The 21,539-nt window shown below is 38.6% G+C and overlaps 1 protein-coding gene across 3 annotated transcripts in view; it reads left to right on the top strand.

Moving 5' to 3' along the window:
- Positions 1-21,333, top strand: part of TPPP (tubulin polymerization promoting protein) — a 65,558-nt gene extending 44,225 nt beyond the window's left edge. For all 3 annotated transcript variants that reach the window (XM_083862649.1, XM_083862648.1, XM_083862647.1), the window contains exon 4: positions 12,549-21,333. In XM_083862649.1, coding sequence (XP_083718775.1) covers positions 12,549-12,743 — 195 coding nt within the window. In that variant the 3' untranslated portion in view covers positions 12,744-21,333. The remainder of the gene's footprint in view (positions 1-12,548) is intronic.
- The last annotated feature ends 206 nt before the right edge of the window (positions 21,334-21,539 follow it).

Below are 21,539 nucleotides of genomic sequence, written 5' to 3'. Positions count from 1 at the left end.
TGAAGGCAGCAATTGCTAAGCAAAGACTATGCAACAACTGGGTATTGCAGAACTGTATGTTCTTGTGTGGCACTGCCATTGCTCCTTCTAGGAATTCTAGTAGCACCTCAGGAATATCCAGAGCTCTTGTGTATGCTTAGAACAATCAAATGTTCATGAAGAGTGGTGTATCCAAATCAAAAAGAGTAGAATGATATTAGAACCCCAATAAAAAGTTGTAAGATATTTTGTGAAATACCAAAAAGCAAAGGTATCTTAAAATACATTTAATTACACCATGTGAATCCTAAAACACTGGAAATCTGGGAATAATTATCATGTGGTCCAGTCTTTGTTTCTTGTTTGTTCGAAGTCTGTCAGAGTTATTATGTTCTTTGTTTTTAATTTTAAAATACAAATATTAAGCTTTGAATGTGAAAAAGAATCTCTAAAGCGTACTTTACATAAGCTTGGTTGTCCTTTTAGATGCCCAGGCTAGGCAAGCTTTTATCCACTATTTTAGGAGATACTGGAGTGTTTACCATCAGCTTGAATAGTCCTGTTGGTTTAGTTTATTTCCTTAAAATTTGTAATCCTCCTGAATATTGCCTGTAAAGCTGTGAATGAAAATATGATCTTTTCAGAAAGTGGTTCTCTACAAATGATCAGTGCAAATATCAAGTGGAAAGATCTTTTTTGAGTTGTAAAGTAAGTTAGCTTTTTATAGGATTTTATTGTATTACTCTTCTACTCTTATATAACACAAGTAATAATTTTGATAGACTTAAAATATTGCACTTTCCTTTTTGTTCTTCAATTACCTTAATAAAATTGAGTAACTTCTTTATCTGTTTAGAGATTCTTACTTTGAATTGTGTGCATTTTTCTAGGCCTCACTCCTGATTCCATTTTTGCTATTTCAGCAGGCAGACATCGAAATGATCAGTATCTGCTACTAAAGGAACAGTCTCTTTCTGTGTGGGGGACATGGACAAGATGCAAAGTGGTACCATATAGGTTCTGCAGATGTGTATGAGTGTCTCCCAGCAGCAGTGGGAGAAGAGTGGAGGGGGAATATGAGCCAGTGATGTGAGGCTTGACTGTTCAATATGTGCAGTTCCAGGCAGAGTTGAAGTGAAGAAAGAGGATCAGAACATCTTCTTTGCCTACCTGGAAAAGTAAGGGGCAGGAGGCAGAGCTTAAAAAGGAGGGAGATTGCAGGCTGGGAGCATGTGTATGTAAACCAAAGCATATGTAAAACCAAATTTCATGTCTGTTTTCTCATGCTGATTTAGTTCCTGGATGGTAAAAAAGACTCACAAACTTGGCAATTAAAGACATTAAAATAAATAAATGAATGCTAATAAATACTACTAAAATAAATAAATAAATGACCACTTTCCTCCTGCAACCCAGGAGTGCAGATATGAAATCTCTATACAAGCTTTTAATGCTTTATTTACTTCGGGAAGTCAATATTGTGGAAATTTTATGTTGTGCTGCTTTCTGTGTGGTTAGATAAAGTTACATTAAGCTTTTCTTAAAAGTTCTAGGCTAAGTTAGTTGTGCTATGTAGTGTGTGCCCTGCTCTGTAAAACTCTGCTATAAGTCATGTAGATTTGGTTCAGGTTTCAGACATAAAGCTTTATGTGACTACTGACATATTACTCTAAACATATTAGGGAAGGAGTTGAAAGCATGATTAAGTGAAGCTTGTGGATAAGAATGCTTCAGCAGCATGTGGAGAATTTTGTGTGTTAGCTTCTTACATTCTGTACTAGGTATTTTGGGGAGGTAGGTGGCAGGGGCAGTATGTCTGGACCAAATGGCAGCCTGGGGAAAGCACCCCTTCAGCAGCACAGTTGGAAAGTTTACCTCTACATCAGACAATGAGACTTTTAGTGGATGTTGTGATAGAAGTGATAGAAGATTTTTTTATCTTTTTCTATATATTTTCTCTTCTCGTGCAGAATGTTGTATAATTACAAAAATCCCTGCTTGTGGTTGAGAAGGCTCAGCAGCCAGACATTGAAACCAAGTGAATTTTAGGCTACTTTCTGGTCTTGGAACAGAACATGTATGATTGACTTTGTTGCACAGGAAGAAAAACACAGGAAAGTGATAAGGGTAAATAAAGCAGTGGCTTTATCAGCTGCCTTGGTAGTGATCTGTCAATAGAATATACAGTGCAGGTCATGTAACTTGGACAGCTTGTAAACAGACATGTAAATGAAGTCTAGGGCCTTTTAATTGTCCTCATTCCCGCACTAAGGTTACAAAGAGCAAAACTGAGGTTCTTTCTTTTCGTGTACCAAGAGCTGTGTGCCATAACAATGCTGAATGCATTTCTGCACCTCCTAGGGAACAGATCCATGCTTTGGTCATTGTTTGCTGTTAAAATAAAAGCAGTTGAACTTCAGTATATATTCATCAGGGTCCTTGACACAGAAATACAGAACAATTTCAAGTGCAAGGAGTCTGGGATGATCTCATTGAAACATTCTGCTCACAAGAGGGCTAACCTAAAACCAGATCAGGTTTTTCAGGGATCAGTCCAGTCAGATTCATGGTGAGAGGAGTATGGGTGGCAGGGCAATACAGCAGCAACAGCACTTTAAAAGCTGGGTGATGAGTGCTCAGGACGATGTTGATGTGGGCAAGATCATATTCTCGTCAAAGTGTACTTGTTAAGGCAGGAGCAAGGTAGCCAGAGTACAGCCCACAGTGTGTGGTAAATGAGACAAAACAGTTGTTGCAGCAGAAGGGCAAAGAGGCCTAGGAATTCCACTTAAGACTATGTAGCTCTGGTTGAAGACTAGTGGTAGTCATAAAAAGCTCCAGGACATACTGTCCAGCACATGGACATCCATTAAGATGTAGAAGTTTGCAGAACTGCCATTAGCATATCAGAGTCCTTGGCTCTATTAGGAAGAAGTCCTAATAGAGCATCCACCTTGCATGGTTCAGAGAGCTCCCGGAGGTCAGGGTGGTGGTGGCCACTCTTGTGGGAGATATGCTGTGGTCAAGGTCCTGAGATTCCAGATGATGGGAGAAGATGAAGAGGAGACTGATGTGGTATTTGGGGAAAACCCAAGCTACACAAGGTGAGGAAGGAGTGACAGCTGGAGACCAAGTGGACAGAGACTATGGAGATAGAGAAGGCTGATAGCGTGTGGCTGCTGGCAATAAAGTCACAGATCTTCTCCACCTGCATTTCTTCAATTTCAGAATAACTTTAGTATCCTGAGCACTGGTGAGGATTAACAAGACCCATCAGAGTCAGCTGAGCCTGAATTTAGTTTTCACACGAAAGGGGGAAAATGAGTGATAGTGTTGACCAGCACTATCTCACACTGTGGGAGCAGACAGGTTCTTTTAAGGATCCTTGGTTGAATGACAGCTAGCCACAAATTTGTAGTTATGTCAGGCCTTAGCATGCGCTGTGAGTTAATGAAAATCTGAAAAGGAGTTAACAGTCACAGAAGATTTTGGCATCATGAATATCTCATGTGCTATTACACTTCCCTGTTCCATAATGGGTGACACTATACTCTTGCAACAGTGCTGTACCATGAGTCAAGAGTAATGGCTACCAGTCACTGAAAATTACTGAAGATTGTTCTTGTGGATAATCAAGGCATGCATTTTCTGATCTCACCTGATGTCTCAGGAGTTTTATTGCTTGGTAGGTGCCAGGATCTGGGATTGTTGTAGGTGCATGGCTAAGATTTGTCCAATCTCCTAACATGAACCTGTTCTTCCTCTTCCTTGTGGGTACCCGGAGTACAGCTCTGGAAGTAACCTGGAGCATATAGTGAGGAACTACAGAGGTCTGAGGGTGAGGTTGATGGGTATGGAGCTCAGATCTTGTCATGCCAGTCCCAGGAGGAGCAAAGATTGGGTAGAAGTTGACTCTATGGCTTCTGTTGAAGATGGGGCTTTGGCTTCTAGGACCAGAGAAATGAGGGTGTCTTAGTTTGAAAGACAGGTGTCTGCTAGGGAAGACAAAAGCCTCCCTTGGAATGGAGAATGTAACCCTGCCCTCTGAATTATTATAATTTTGAAATCAAGGAGCTCTCAGGCCAAGGATATGAGGATAGGAATAACAGTTCTTTACTAGTATGTATAACAAGGCAAACAAACAATAACAACAGACAGAACAAGGAACCTCGTGACAGCCTTCTTGGCCAAAAAAGGATGGAATGGAGGAGATGCTTTGCTTCACAAAACCCTGGGGCACTCTGATCCCTGTGCCCCTGCAGGACTCTTAGGAGCACCAAGCTGGAATGGCAGGAATGAGCAGGAATCCTGGGCTGGTGGATGAAATGTATCAGAAGCTTTGCAGTGGTAGCTGGAACTGCTGGATGTCCTGGCAGGGCAGGGGGTGCGGGGCTACAGCACAGAAAGACCCAGAGCAGCTCCAGAGAAGTGGCTGGGGGGGACAGTGGCGGCCCGACTCCCAGCAGGGCAGGAAAAGGTGAGCTCAGGATTCCTGGAAACACAGGCAGATGGTGGTAGGTCCTTAGGACTGGGCTCCAGTGGTGACAGAGAATTCTCCCCACAGTAAGCAACAGCTTGACTGTTGTCCTTTCAATGCTGAGAGCAAGAGCCACCCCATTCTTTACCTGCCCCCAAAACTCGCAGTATCTTCCCCCTTGAGAGAAACTCCCAGAGACAAAAGAAGTGTAGCCAGGTGCTACAATCCTCTCCCGAATTTGGCCACTTTGTTTTGCTTAAGTGCCCTTAAGTACCCAGTACTTAGTTTCCTAGCAACTTATGGAAAAAAATTTATAAGGAAAAAAAAGGAAAAAATCTAACCCCCAACAAAGGGCTACGCAGCCGGGATGGAATCAATCTAAGAAAGTGGAACAAGAGTATCTTTACAAACTAGGCTTACTAATCTGCTGAGGAGATTGTTAGACTGGATATGGAAGGTTACCATAACCTGAAGATGAAAGATCATTAGGGGCAGAGCAGATATGTCTAGGTGACAAGCCTGACAAGGGAGTTTCTTGCCCTTCTGTAAATGCAGCAGGATATGGGGTCTGTCTCTAACATCTGCATTCAAAAGCATATGGTATGGGGAAAGCAGGGCAAATTAGTTGCAGAGATGTGATTCACTGGGATTGTGCAGGTGTGTTAACTCTTCTGACGGGAGTGCTGCACTGGATGTATAGAAGCTCTTCAGGGAAATACATGGAAAGAATGAAGAAGAGGGATTGTAGCCTCCATGTAAAGGCTCATGTTGACAGCATCCAGCTTTGGAACAAGTCTCATTAGAGACTGGTTGTAACATTAAATTGAAGAAGGATTCAGCAACACTCTCACTTAAAAAAAGCCAACCCTCGAATATATTTCCCTTTCTGTTTTGTCTTCATCACCAAGAATGAAAAACTCTTCCTCAGAGAAGTGTTGGTACACTGTTTTTGTGGAAGATTGTATTAATCAGGCTGCTAGATCCAGTGAATTGGGACCATGTAGTGACTTGGACTGTTGAAATGCTGGAGAACAGGATTAAGGGGCTAATCCTAGAGAGGAGGAAAGGAAGGGGTATCTTGTAGGTGCCAAATGGGCAACACCTGATCTGCCCTTAAGGCTGGATGCTACATGGTCTTCTCTTGATGGAGCTAGACCTGGGTCAGGCAGATTAATGTGAATTTGTTGCTGGAAGTGATGTCACATACAAGGCACCTTTTTGATGTCTTTTGCTCTAGCTCTTCCTGGACTTCTAGTCAGTGAGAAGGTTTAGGTACTGTATATAGAATTAGGACTTGCAGTGCTGTATCACCTGAGTGACTGGGGAACCACTCCATTGAAAGTACTCACCAGGATTAGTTGAAATGGTGTTACTTTCTGGCAGTATTGAAGTGGAGTTGCTTATCTTTTTCTTTTGTGTGGGTGTTTAGCACAAGCTAAACTGAAGGAACATGAATGAAATCCAATATTTTTTGAAGCTTGATCTCTGTTTCTGACTTTCTACAGACTTTTAATGCATGTGCATGTATTCCCATGAATTTAGAAACAAAGTAAATAGTTTTGGTAGGGAGTTCTGGTACAATCCTCTGATCATCCCCCCCCCAAAAAAGGGAAGGCTTTCCCTCTGAAATTTTTTTCCACGTTACAGTCATTTATTGTTACTCATTTTGCAAAGGTTGTGGGTACTGCCAGCAGATCAATAATTTTCAAAACCTTGCTGACACTCTGAATGTTGGTGCTGATTCTGTAGGCTCCCGGAACATTTCAATTGGATAAAGAAATCTCCATGGCAACTTTTTCTAGGAAGATGTGCTGTTAGATAGTGAAGTTTTATGGTTGAAGGAGCAAATGGAGGAAAGCATTCAGTTTCATCAAGGAAAGCTGACTGCAGCTGACAGTGTAGCCAGAAGTAGTGTGGCTAAGGTGTTGTACCCTTGTGGTGAGGAGTACCAGGAGCAGCTCACCTACTGCCTGTCATCACTGTTTTTGGCAGTGCAGGCATTCCCAGCACTGCCTGCTGAAAAGACACAGTTGGTCCCTCAGGTAGGCAGGGACTGTTTCTGTACTCTGTGGAGATCTGTAATTCAGGAAAGAAAACCTACCAGAAAACCCTCCTGCAGGGTTTTGCATCGTTAAGTTTCTGCCGAAGCTGTGGAGCAACTTTAAATCAAACCTGAATCTTTGTCAGTGACGGCAAGTGGTGGAAAATACCTTGAGGCAAAGTTGCTTCAGTGGAGCCAAGAGTTCACTGTGAAAGTGAAGGCACTTGGTGTCTGTTTTGAACGTGTGATATTCCTGAGGTCCCACAGGTTTTCTCGGTACTTTTCCTTCCCAGGAATTGGTTATGGAGAGCTTTTGGGAACGGTGCCATGCTGTGTGCCAAGCTGCCCAGCCCAGAGTTCCCTCAAGCTTGCCAGGGGCTGTGGTGCTGCACAAATGAGTCCTGTGCAGCTGCAGGAGTGTGGTGCTGCAGTGCCACTGCTCATGGGACCTTTTGCACTGTGTCAGCTGCAAAGCTTTTGTGGCATTTGCTTGGGTTTTGAACTGTGAGCTTTGTAGAGAGGATGGTAACGTGTGCTGACAGAAAATGAGGAACGCTCCCTTGGCAGCACTGAATCGTCTTTCCTTTTCTTTGCCTCAGCTTTGTTCTGGAAGGAGAAGACCTGAAAGTGTAGGAAATCTTCCAGTCTCACACGGTTACCCTATTTTTATGTTTGTGGCACTTGCTTCATATTATACTTCTTGCCTTCTGACACACAAGTTGATATTATGGGGTCTTTTGAGTCCATAAAATTGATGCAGTTTTCCTGCTGCAAACAAGCCAGGCCAGTGCAGCTGTAGAGTTTCATTGGATATATTTTTCTTCAGCAAACTGCTAGATACTTCTGTACTACGGTGACTAAAAACATGTTCTTGACTTCTGTGCTCTCATTTCCTTTTTACTGTGGTTAATTTCGGTTTCCTAGGGGCTAATAATACATTCCTGTAACTAATTCAAATTCTCTAAAATAATGAAATGCATTGTGTTGCTTGCTCCTTGATTCATCAGTTATCTTGAGGTAACAGGCAAAATCTCGTAAATTTGCACAGTTGTCTTTCTCAAGAAAGGTCAAGGGTGGAATATGGCATTTGTTGAGGTTTCCAGAATTGAAAGACTACAGCTTTCACTTCTTGTCTTTCTTTTGAGGGCTGTTTCAGACAGATAGAAATTGGACTATGGGTAATATAGAATTTGGATGAGATGTTGGATTCTTTTGTTTTATTTACTTACCTGTAGTGTGGTCAAACACTGGAATAAGTTGCCTGTGGAGGCCATGGAACTTGGAGGGATTCAGGACTTGACTGGAGAAGCTTCTGTGTTAAGCCTGTTTGAGCATTGGTGTGAGCAGGGCTTTATGCTAGATAAAGACTCATATTCAAAGGTTCTTTCCAACCTAAATTGTTCTGTGACTTAGTAGTTTTAAGTTTTGATAATCCTCAGGGACAGAGAATTCCCCGCTCTTTCCGGGCTTGGCCAACCACAATGGTGAAAAATTCTCATGTATCTGGTTGGAATTTCATATCTTCCAAATCATGCCCATTATTGTTTACTTCTGAACTGTCTCTGTTTCTAATATAACCAGTCTGTTGAGGACAGGAATAAGATTTGTCTCTCCCTTTTTTTATTCTGAGTCTTGATAAACACATTCCCATCATCTTTTCCATGTATTTCACATGCTCCAACCCCCTTGCTTTCATAGGAGCACTTCTTTGTAGACACTAACACAGAGTGAGGAAAAACACTGAATTGCTAAGAAAAAGTGCACAAAAGAAATGAATGACCTCAATTTGGAACACTAAATGATTATGTTTGGTTCTGTTGTGCTAAGTAAAACTTCCTTCCTAAGAGAAAGTTTTTTTAAAGTAAAAAATAAAAAATTGAAGTTCATGGACAGTTTCTGTGATATGCAAACTTTGTGGTTAACTGTATGTGCAAATAAGACATGGAAAATGTAGGCTTCTGTGGTCTCACAGAAAAAAAAAAAAAAAAGGAGGAAGTTGGCCCCAAGGAACTTATTGCCTTTAGAATAATGTAACTAGAGAGATTACATAACTTACTCTAGATAGCGGAATTCAATTCAAGCAGAATTGCCGTATGACAAGGCAGAAACATTTGTATGTGATTCATTGTGAAAAAGAAAGGAGAGTAGTAATTTGCTAATGTGGAAACTGTTCTTATGCAGCCCTTTGTGCTCTTCATTATATTTCTTTCTACATTTTTCTTCATTTAAGAAGGATGATCAGCTTTCTCCCCCACCTCCCTTTTTTTTTTTTTTTTTGCCTCTCAATGCCGTTGTGCAATCAATAATGAGCAGATGGGTTGTAGAGAAGAATGAGCTCACTGCCACCCTTTCAGTTGCTTTTGCCTTTTGCTCAGTATCCAGTTTGATCTGCCTGGTTGGTTTTGTTGTTCAGAAACAGAAAAAAAAATCATTTTGATTAAAACAGTTGGTTACACATTCAGTTCATAAGGGCCGTTAACTAAAAATAAGTTATCAGCTCATAGAGGAATCTTTATGGATAAACTTTTTATATTAAGACACTGAAAGTAATGGTACAGCTAATCCTAGAAATCATATCCAGGCACATGAAGGACAAGAAGGTCATCAGAAGTAATCAGCATGGCTGATCACCAAGGAAGAGTTGTGCTTGACTAGGCTGTAAACTTCTACAGTTAAATGACTGCCTGAGTAGATAGGGGAAGAAGAGAGTAGTACAGTGTCTACCTGGGCTTCAGTAAGGCTCTTGATCTGTCTCTTATAAGAGTCTCACAACCCCTCAAACTGTTGCTGAAATGGCTGGGTGGGTGGGCACTGAAGTGGATTGAAAACAGGCTGAATGGTTGGGCCCTGAGGGTGGTGATGAACAGTGCAAAGTCTAGTTGGGGGCTGGAAAAGAGTGGTATACCCCAGGGGTCCATACGGAGTCGAGTCCTGTTTAACATCTTCATTAATCATCTTCATGATAGGGTGTGTTATGCTCTCAGTGAGTTGGCTGATGACAGTGCTGGGAAGAGTGGCTGATAGATCATCCAGATGGGGTGGTTGCCATCCAGAGAGGCCTGACAGGCTGGAGACCTGGGCTGACAGGAACTTCAGCAAGCTCAGCAAAGTCCTGCAATTGGTGAGGAAGAGCCCCACACACCAGTACATGCAGGGGGCCATGCAGATGGAAAGGAGATTGGTTGAAATGGACCTGGGAGTGCTCATGGACAGCAGGCTGAACATGACCCAGAGAGGTGTTCTTGCTGTATGGAATGCTACTGATCTCTCAGCTGCATTAGAAGTGTTGCCAGGCAAACCAGGTGTTCTTCCCCTCTCCTCAGCACTGGTGAAGTCTCATCTGAAGTCCTGCATTCAGCTCTAGGCTCCCAGGAGAAGACTGATAAGCTACTGGAGAAGTCCAGAAAAGGACCATAAAGATGATGGAGGGACTAGAGCATCTGCCCTATGAAGAAAGGCTGAGGGTACTGGGTCTGTGTAACCTGGAGGAGGCTCAAGGGTGAATCCCATCCATGTATATAAATACGTGAAGGGAGGGTGCAAAGATGATGGAGCAAGGTTTTTTTCAGTAGTGCTCAGTCACAGGACTTCTCTATAATTTTGTGATATGTAGACCCACTAGCTGCTTCTGGTTGAGGAGTCCAAGATGGATATGAAGTTGTTGTATATTTTACTCTGTATTTACAAAGACTTTTTTGAATGAAAACATCTTAGCACAACCTTAAAAATGTTCACACAACCTTAAAAAGAATGGCGTGTTTTCTTTTTAATATATACATGTTCATCATAGTAATGATGGAAAAGACAAAGGAGAAATGAGGTGTTCTTCATAGCCTTGTAGTGGCATCTTACCTCTGATCTTTTATATAGATATATCAGTTCAGGGAGTGAGAGCATAATGTACAAGGAATTAACATTGCTTGGATTTTGTATTGTTGGAAACAAGGCGAGCCTCCCATTTCATAGAAATTTTGCCAACAGCAAATCAACAGGATTTCAATTGTAATAGTCAGTCACATGAGGGAAGGGCCACATCAGTGACTTGATATACAATTTAGGAAAAGGCTGTGGTTCTTATTCAGTAAAAAAGCAATTTGAGAAAAAATGTTTGCCTTGCAGCTACCGCCTTTAATGTTCATTTCACATATGACTCCTATGATGCAGGAAGCCTACCAGTCCATCTTAAAGACCACATCTGAAAGACCACCAGATGTGGGATCCCTGTTGTTCTTGCTCTGGATTTGTGCTGTTCCTTGTTCTGGGGTTTTAGGTTTTGCTTAATTGGTTTTTTGGGACAAAAAGATCATATTTTTTAACCTGCCAAGCTGTTACCCATCCTCAGTTATCTTTGTTCGTTTGAAGTGTTGCTGGTTTTGCTACAGATTAATAGGGAAAGGAAGGGCTTGTGTGGCATGCTGTCATCACCTTGTTGTAAAGATGCACCTTACAAGTCATGTGTGTTATGGTCTTTCCAGAATGCAGGTGTCTTGATATAAACACCACATCTCTCAAGTTTACCACTGGGAATAGTTTTCTGGAAACATCCTTCTTTATTGACATGAGCCATTCTATAAATTCTCATCTTACTGTTTCTTCTTGCATGTTAATACTATGTGTGCATTTCCATCCACTCACACAAGTTTTAGTATGTATGTTACTAAATATGCTACTGTACAAAAATTCTCATATGTTTTTATTGTAGTTTTTGTATTGAGGAAAATTTCACGCCACACCTTTGAAACAGGAGTAGAAGCTGTGTAGTCTTTCTTTTTCAAATAGTGATTAAATTTACCATTACAAATTCTCAGAATAGCAGTCTGTCCTGAGAATGAATTTGGTAACAGAAAAGGCAATCAAGTAGAATTTCTGAGACTTCTTTGTGGATGTGACAGTAGAGGGTGTAGGCACATGCAGATAAAACTGTAAATTTTCTGAAAAGTAGTGGTTTTTAACTACAGGGAAAGCAAGTATGTTTTAAGTTCAATTAACTCACTATTGAATATATTGTCCTTGTCCTGCATTTGAAGTTTTCCTGGTTATAAGGTGCTACCAGGTCAATGTGAACAAGTAAACTGTATATATTAGACCAATACTTCTTCCTAAGCATTTTCTTGATACCTGTTTTTTCAGTATATTTTTCTGCAAGTAGTACTCTTAAGATTGCAAGACAGAAGTCCTTAAAGGTCATTTAGCAATGCTGTTTTCAGCAAAGAATGCTCCAATGTTTATTTTCTTTCGGATAGTGACAAATGGTGCACATAAAAAAGATGCCCAGATTTTAGCACTCTGCTCATTTTAGCTCAAAAGTCTTGTGTGTTTTTTCTTCCCCTGATTTTAAAATAGAAATTTAAGAATCAAAGAAGCTGCTCCTAGTACAAGCATACAGATTATCATGCTTCTATATTGTTTTGTGAAATAATTGGTTTTTTATGTTTCTTGAGTCAAAATTTTTGTCTCAATGACAACAAAACTGATTTTTTGAGAAGCCTGATATGACTCAGTGGAAGGAGTCTTTGCTCAGTGCCATTTCATAGACTGCCAATTTGCTAGCATTAGAAATAGCTTTCAATCCTTCCAGTTTGTTACTTTTGTCATGAATCCTAGAGTTTAGAATGAAATTGTCTTTTGAAGCAATGAATTCTAATTGTATTGGAATACATTTTCTATATTGATGGAGCCAAACTTTTATGCTTTCAAGCTGACATAATGAATTTTGAACATGGTTCAGAATAGGAAGTCATGATGCAACTTCATTGTATCTTTGCTGCTTAGAACTTGATAGTTAATCAAAAGTATCTCATACTGTGAAAGTCTCTTCTAAAAGGTTTTGACATAATTTGTGCTATTTCCTTTTCTGATATATTATTTTGTCATTGTATGCAATGGCAAGAAACAAAAATCTTTTATATTCTGTTGCTGGGAATGGGTAGGTATTTGCAGTCTTTGTCATTAGCAAACATTTAAATCTTGGTAGCATGTAAAAGCATCTGTATTAAGAATAGCTGATTTCTGATATGCTGTTTTGTTTTGTTTCTTTTTTTCTTCCAACAGAAAACCGTTGCATCTCCAACTGTTTCACGCCTTACAGATACTTCAAAATTCACAGGTTCTCACAAAGAGAGGTTTGATGCCAGTGGGAAAGGAAAAGGCAGAGCTGGCCGAGAAGATCTGGTGGATAACTCAGGATATGTATCTGGTTATAAGCATGCAGGCACATACGATCATAAAGTACAAGGAAACAAGTAAGGCTGAGGGTTTACAACGCAGAGGGGAATAGAGTATATATTTGTAAGGATGATGTTATGAATCCCACATGTTTTGGTTATTGTGAATGTTGAGACTATGTTGTCAAGAAGTTGTCTTCAGGAACTGGAACTGATTTCAACATCTGAGCTACTTGCAGCACAATGCCACTTCATTACATTCCTCATGCATATATTGGCAAAAATAAATAAATATGTAGGTATAAAAAATACATCATTTTGTTGAGCTTTAGGAAAAAAAAAGCCCAAACCAACAAACAACAAAACCAAAGTCAAGAACAGTTATACCACACTTTGTCAATTCAAGCAAAGTATCTCAAACATTCCTAGATGTTCAGTTGCCCTGATGATGTCAAAGAGAACTTCTTGAAGAGAGGATCTTTTGTAGCAGTCTTTCTGAAGACTATCCCATTACTTATGCAGTTTCATTTGACTACTTTTTTAGGGGGCTTTTTAAAAATGTCTTATATGGGATCTAGCAGTTTTCTTAAAACATTCAACAGTATACTATTGGGAAGTAAGTGGTAGTGATATACTAGGTTCTAGCCTGTGATTGTCATATATGACTCATGGAAAAACTGAAAAAAAATCCTATTTCTAGGACAATATAGGCTCTAAAGTATTTTATGTCAACAGAAAGAGTTGGAAAATACCAGCCCTTACTTTCCTCCTGTCTATACTTTGTGCTTGTTCTTGTGTGTACTGTAGCATGGTTCTGACTGGCTGGATTTGGATGGAGCTATTGTACTAACCTGAGAGGTGAGGAACAAGACATTACTAAGAAAGTCTAGTTAAGGATTTTCACAGTCTGTATTCAAGTTTGCACTGCCTCACATTGGAAGTGAAGGGAGCATTAAGCTAATAATGCTTTAAAATACTGTTTATGACTAAACACTGCTGATCAGATTGCTATTAAATGAACGTTATTTTGCACATATGTTGGCATATAGTCCCTTTAAGCTCTAATATATGTAAGGAAGGCTTATGGCCCCTTGGAGTAAGGACATTTACAATTAATATATATGTAATTAGATGCAATTTATCCACCAATAAAACCCCAAACCATTGTAACTGAACTACATTTTATGATAGGTTAATTGAAGCCAAGGGATTTGATTCTCTGTTCACTGTTGTTGCCAAACTTGAGAGTAATAGTATTTCTGAGAATGGCTTTCCAATGATACCAGGAGAACCAGTCCCAAAGGTTTAAGGTACAGGCAGCTGACTGTGACCTAGCTGGGGTCCAGAATGCCAAAAGAAATTAATTGGAATAAAAACAACTCTCTTTTTTAGTATTGGTTGAAAATGAGAGAAAAGGCTGTTCCAATTTTCTGCAAGAGCTGAACAAGTACCTTGACGTATTACTCTGATTCTCCAAAATGATGAAAGATAGGATGTTCAGTATTCAAAACCAGCTCTTTGCAGCTCTGCCTTGCTTTCTGCCAAAAAGAGCTTGTGCACTGATTTTCATATTCAGCACTGAATAAAGGTTAATAGATGTATTGGTCTCCCCCCACCCATATAAGCATCCCACTCAGAGTACATAAACATAGGTGAGCAGTGTGTGCTGTCATGTCCCATGCAGGTGAACAGTCTATATTTGTCCAATGTATGGAAAGGGAGCACTGGTTTTCAGCCCTTAAACTGTTTTTATTCTGTTGCCGTTGTGTGGTAGCCTATAATTTTGCCCTCAGTGACCCTTTGAGCCCATACATCAGCCTAAAACCAAAACAACAATAGCGAACAAAAGACAAGGGCTTCCTTGTGAACTTGGACATCCTTTATTATTTATTTTGATGTTTGCTTTTAAGCTGGAGGGAAGTTTGCCAAAACACAGTACATGCTCTTGTAAAGATTTGAATGGCTTTTCCCACGGATGGCTTTGGTGACCTGGGAAGATTTTAGATGTACCTAAAGATGCAAAGTTCAGCTTTGTGAATTCTTTTCAAGAGTTACTCAGTGTTCTTGAAGAGTGAAATGTTATCCACTCCTGTGTTGCACTGGGGACCTGTCACACTCCAAAGCAGATACTGGATACCAACAGTGGCTAAATTATTCTCTAATGGTAGTAAACTGACATGGTAGTAAACTGTCTAAATGTAAAGATCCTCTTTGTCGCTAGGCCCGTGCATCTGAAGACAGCTCCAGGGTAGCTGTGGGGTTTTTTAATGATTAAAAAGGCTGAGCCTACAACCCTTGATGAATCCTTCAGCTGAGCTACAGGCAACATCAGTGTCCCTGTTTTTCCTTTTGACTTCAAGACTTGACTTATAACTCACTGGTGACTGAAAAGTTCTGGACTCAGCCTCACTAAAGGGTGAAGTGCAGCCTACTGCAGAGTCCAAAAGCACACTGTTGACCTGGGTGTTTGCTAGCTGTCTGCCTTGTCTGGCACATGGGGTGACACTTTGCTTTTAGGTACACAAAGGACAGGCTTTCTCAGGTACCCAAATACAGTGTCTGGTATGCCAAAATGTTTCCATACAGGAGGAGTGATTGATTAGAAAGATTTTAAGATTAATTAGATTTTAAGTTGTTAGTTCAAAGTGAGAGAGATCAGCACACTCATAATATAAAAGGCATGCAAGGGAATTGAGAGTGCAGACAGATCCAAGCTGACACTGCCTAGAAATTGAGTTATGAGAGGCTGATATAACAAGCTGAGCTTCTGCCAGAGATTACTTTGCCTGCTTGTGCAGTATAAAATCCCTGCCATGAACCAAAGCACTTCATTTAGACCTGATGCAAACTTTGAAATTCTTTCAATTGCATAGTAAGCTTGGGATCAGAACCTGAGAAGATTGTTCAGATAGCAGTATTTTATTTTGAGGAACACACTTCTTTTTTCTTCTTTGTTTCTACAGTCTGATAGTTTTAAACCTCAAAGTGGTACGTTGAAAGAAGTCATTCTAATGTGACAGTTACAAAGGAAAGTTGTTGCTGCGAAGGTAGTACTTAGTAAAGGTTTTTTTCTTTTTTTTCTATGCTTGGTGTGAAATATAATGGCTATGAATAAAAGTATCTTATGCAGCTGTGTATTAGGGGTTCACTACCTACTTGAGCTCTTACTATTCCACTAATATTGGTAGGAAATTAAAACCCTAAATACTTGCTTGATTATTAGCTCAAGTTCCAGGCCTGCTTGGGAATGAGGCAAAGTACATTTTCTTACTCATCTGCTATTCCCTCAACTCTCAGGACAGTAAGTACAGCTTTACCTCAAAGACAACAGGAAGGGATAGCTGGGGAAGTACCCCGTTTTCAGCCCCTAATATTGTTGTAGAACATATTCTCTTCCGATGCACCATGCTACAGACTGTAACTAAATGTCATGTCTGAAGTAAGGACATGGGAACCTAATAAGGTTTACTGTCCTCTTTTTTGGTGGCATCTCAATTCATTCCATCTAAATTTCCAGCCTGATTTTCAGCATCTTCCACTACATAGCACTGTCTCATGTGACGCCTTCTATAAAACCCTGTTGTTCCTAGTTATCTCTGCTTTCATTACTACAGTAGATGCTACCAAAAGAAATCAGATCAGAAAGTTCAGATAGTTTTTAGAAATAACCATCTTAAAGAACAAACTCAAATTGTATTTAAATACTGTGGCAGTACACAATCCTTACTTGTATGTCTACTGAAGCTTAATCTGGCCATCAAAACCTTTACAAGACTGAGGACAAGATATGAAAATCCTTACTGAGGCAAATGAATAGTGATTACAAATAATTTTCTAAAAATAACATAGTTTTTAAGTAAAATATGCAGCAGTCAAAAAGTATTTTCTTATTAGTACTTGCTTACTAATTCCATTTAGTCACTCCATGAGCTTTAGTTGAGAGTTTCATTGGGAATTTTGCAACCATCATTATGGAAATATAACCATAAACCAAAAATGATTGTCCTGTTCTTTGTGATTATCAAAGCTATCACAATAGCATTATTGAGAAGCAGACATTAAAAAACACAGTTTCATGAGTCCTATATGAACAGTTGTAATTAATTGTAATCAAATATTTGGAATCTTGAGGGAAGTGTTGAATATTAGACTATAGCCAAAATATAGCCCCTATTTTTTAAACCTTCTTATCTCCTTTTTATTAAGGGAAGTGAAAGGGAGATTTCAAAACTATTCACATGTCACAGCTTGTGTTTTTCATCAGCATAGAGATTGTCTTTCAAAGATATTTTGAATTGAAGTATGTATTTTACTGATCTTACCTAAATTAAAAATTCTGACAATTAAAATAAAAAGTATGACAATTTTTTAGCATTATACAAAGCTTTGTTCACAAATTACCATTTCAGTGGTCCCTATTTTCCCTCTATTGGCTCAATTAATATTTTCTATGGTAGCTGGAACTAGGCAGAACAAAAAGGCAAATGACTACTATGGGTTTGCCTTGGAAGTGATAGGTATCCCAGCCATCTGTAACCATCTGTAGAGAAAATCCTCATGTATATTCCTCCAAAACCAAAACTTTAGAGTTGTAATTGATAGGTTTTTTTCCTTAAGGCTTTTCATAGTTATGAAATGAATTTTAATTCTTTGTGCCTGCATGTATCTTAGTCAAAACATAACCCTGCCTTCAGGGGTGCATGTATTCTGGGGGCACATGCCTGTCATCGGTGAATAAGAATTATCTGTTTGCATTGGCCAAGAGCAAACCTTTTACCTTCATGATAGAGCAAATGTAACATTGCACTGGTATGTGTCCTCTTAATTGACTGTCAGCCTTGCGTGTGTGCCAAAATAACTACACCTTTGTGTATGTTGTTTGTAGTGTGAATATTATGTTCTTGGCTTGTCACTTAGTTGGTATTAAGTAATGTAATGCACAAGACTTGTGTAGGTTTGTGTATGTGTACACATGCTCTTTGGATCCAGCTAAAGTAATTAAACTGTATAAATGTTGATGAAAAACTTAAATCTTATTAGGGCCAAGCTTTAGTCCTGCAGCCAGTGCTGTTCAGCTTGGCTGGTTGGGGACGTTGTCATTCTCCCTTCATAGCATGAAGGTAATGATCTAAGGAGGCTTTTATGGTTTTACCTATCTACCCTGTTCTGAGAGAAATCACTCTTCAGCAATTCTAACATAGACTTGGTGTGACAAGAGGAGTTTCTCCATGGTGAGGAAGTAGGGGAGAGAGAGAGTTAAGGTGAAAGCAAGTTTTCCTCTGAGTGCTCTTAAGAAACCATTTAAAACTATGGTCTGCATGGGCCCTATATTTTCCTTTACCCCAACTTTGTGAAGCAAGTTGACACTCACTGTGTAAACACACAGTTGTTCATCATCCATTACTAAGTATAAAGCTGTGGTATAATGAGATGGGAACAGGAAACAGGAGTGTCATACATTGCCTATGGACTCAAGTCTTACTTGGATCTTTATTCAATTAAATACCAGAAGCATAATGACAGTACTTAAACTTGTGTGACATTCTTAAAGTCTGGAGTACCTCAAATTAATACATGTGTACCTCCTGTATTTGGAGTGTTTGCCCATAAAATATCATTTAACATTCAGTTGCTCATTTTGTGAAACCCCAAAGTTCTCATTTGGTTTACTTAACATAAGCTGGAAATGATGGTCAGGGTTGTTCTTTTTAAATCTTCAGAATCCTAGAACTACTAAGAAACCTGTAGTTGCATTCATGTTGCTCATTAAACTCAAAACCAATACTTTGAGTGATGTCCCAGCTAAGAATAATGCTTCTGGAAGTAAAAGAATATTGCAGATAGAACCTCCATGTCTTAATTGTACAAGTAATTTTTTTTTTTTGCAGGGAGAAATATCTGTTAAGATATTTGGTATTTTTAAAATGTTTTTCAGTGTATTAGCCTTGGTATATTGCTTCAAAAACCCTATGGAGAAGGTAGATTTCAAAACAAGTTTGATACAACTCTTGACTTTGTTATCAGAAAGCATTTGAATTGGCGTATTTCATTCAAACTAATGGATCATCCACTCAAGGTAGACTTTGGTAAGAGTAAGCCTGATCATAAATAAAAGGGGGAAGAATCCAGCCTCTTGGCTGAGCATTCTTGACAGACATTTGCAGTTCTAGTAGTCTGAAACAATTTTTTTAAAAAGAAGTTCTCTTTTGTATTCATGTGCATGCACACAGGCACTACTTGGGGTCATGGATATACATGAGGGCAAAACTACAGAAGAGACTTTTTATCCCCCTCTTTAAACCTTGCATTTAGAAATTGACATTGAAATACCCAACTGACTAACCCGATTTGGAAAAATGATAAGCTACTACCATATTCCATTGCAGCTAAATAGCCAATGAATTAATTTTCAAATACAGTTACACAGCATCTCTTTTTTGTGAGTTACTGTAAAGCTTATGGCACTGTACAAAGTGAGTTTTGATGTAAACATTTGGAAGGGTCTCAAAGATAATGCTCATCATAATTTGCCCTTACCTCCTTATTAGTTATCTTTATGCAAGATTTTTCTACAACTTTGCACATTTTTCAGAGAACATCAGAAACATGAATAAAGTTACACTCAACTAAATTAAAAATGGCCCTAAAAGTACACTCAGTTCATCCATCTTTGAATTTTAATCACGAGCTACATTATAGAGGAACAACAAAATAAGGAAAAAAGATGGGAGTCTGAATCCCCACAGTGGTGAATTATTTTAGGTTCCAGTTTACATCAGATGAGTTTCTGTATGCTTGCATTTGCTCAAATGCTATTTTTAAACAAAGTAATTAAATAATGTGAAATAATGCAGCCTGGGCTCTGTTAAAATAGGGTTATATTAATACAACTGAAATGCTGTGTATGTATGTAATAGTAAAGCTAAATATGTTCTAGATCTTTACAAAGGCTTTGTGTAAAGTCAGTTAACCTATAAACTGATGTCCTATATAAAACTGTGTTGGCAAACTACTTTTGTTAGCACTGTAGTGTATGAAAAGGTAAGATCATAGTCAAAAACAAATTATAGGGTGCAAAAAAGTCTATTTGTTTTTAATCTTTGTGCTGGGTTCAAAAAATATCAGCTTTGGCAAATTCTTGGAGCAGGGAAATTTTTTTGTACAATGCTTATAATACAAAGTAATTTGTCTTTACATTCTGTAAAGCAGAGAAATGGTCAATGTTGGCTAAATATATTGAAGTTTATTATTAGCAAGATGTTATGTTTCACAGATTTAAATATTAGAGGAGAAATATATATTTATACAGAAGTATAATTTCTGAATGAGATTGATTTTGTTTAGTCATGAACCATTTATTTATCCACATTATACTTTATTCCTTTGCTAGCTTGTTTATCAGTCCATGCTGTTCCAACATCCATTTCTAATTTGATTTAGGTGTTTTGATTCTTCATTTGCACAAATCTGGATGTGCATACTGTCAGGACCTGATCATAAAAGGTGGAGGCAAAACTGTTTTGTCTTCGATCACCTAGAGCACTAATTAAAATTTAATTGTTAAGCAGTTGGGATAAGGAGATAGGTCTTGACATAGTCTTCCTTGGAGCACTGTACACTATGATGAAAACCTTCAGTGAAGCTTACTAGTTTCTGCTCTTATTTTCATTTGTCTTTCATCAACCAGGAAGCTGCTGTATGCTAATAATTACCTGCAATATTTCTAATTGCAGGCATTGCAAACATTAACATGCAGCTGTACTAGCCTACTGTGTTCACTGTGAAATTTTCAACATGGTAAAAAACTTTACATGATCATTTAACCTTACAAGTTTACTTTTTCTCACTAATTTAACACTGAATTTTCTTTTCATTATTGCAAATGAACAACTTGAGCATAGCATTTCTAAATCTTAACTGTAGTAGATAAACATGTCCTAAGCAAAGATTTTTAACCACTTGATGAAGGGGGCCAGGCACCATCCAGTGCAAAGCACACTGGGCAAAATCTTATCCCCACTGCAGCCAGTTCCAAAATTCTAGCTGGTGTTAGCAAAAATAGAACCACCATTACCAAGGGGTTAATTCGCTTAGTAACCATGACAAGAGGTTATGGAGGAGCACAACAGTGATTCTCTATTTCCATGTCTTTATTTCTGTTAATTTAAAACTACTACTCTTCAATCTTTAAAATAAGTAAAAGAAACTTGAAGGGGGGATCATATACTACTAGTTTGTACTAGGTTTTTTCAGGAAAAGGAAACAAATTTATATATATATATATATATATATGCAATATATTTTTACACTGTTTATTAATGCTAGAAAGTATTAAATGTATCACTTTATCTGTGTGAATGTTAAAGTAATGTCAATGTTATGGATGTTTTAAACCTTTGAAGTTGTCTTGTTAAATTCTAAACCCACATTAACAATGGAAAAGCTACTTTGTCTGCAACATTATTGTTGATGTTTTAGGGAAAAGTTCAAGTGCAACAGTTGTTTTGATTAGCACTGTAAAAGCTTGGCTTGACAAGTTATAGTGAAATCCATATTTTAAACACCATTTTGTTAAAACATAGCTTCTCATAAAGTACGTTACTGCTGTTGACTGACTGTATAAAATTGTATTTTTAGTTGGTAAAGTGATCAATAAATGTGTTACTACATCAGTTCTGGGATTTATTGAAGTAAATGGTATTTTCTGATAAACTTTGTAAGCAGCAGTTATTTTACAGTTTAGATGTTAATTTAGTTGCTCACGAATTTATAAATTACATCAAAATACTCTCTGAACATGCAGCTGTCTGGTTCTGAGCAGAATCTATTTCTTCTTTACCATTTATTTTCCTAGTTTGAATAATGACTAAAGCTGGCC

This window comes from Zosterops lateralis (genome assembly GCF_965231275.1).
Source record: "Zosterops lateralis genome assembly, chromosome: 1".
NCBI lineage: Eukaryota > Metazoa > Chordata > Aves > Passeriformes > Zosteropidae > Zosterops > Zosterops lateralis.
This window is presented reverse-complemented; position numbering and strand designations above follow the sequence as displayed.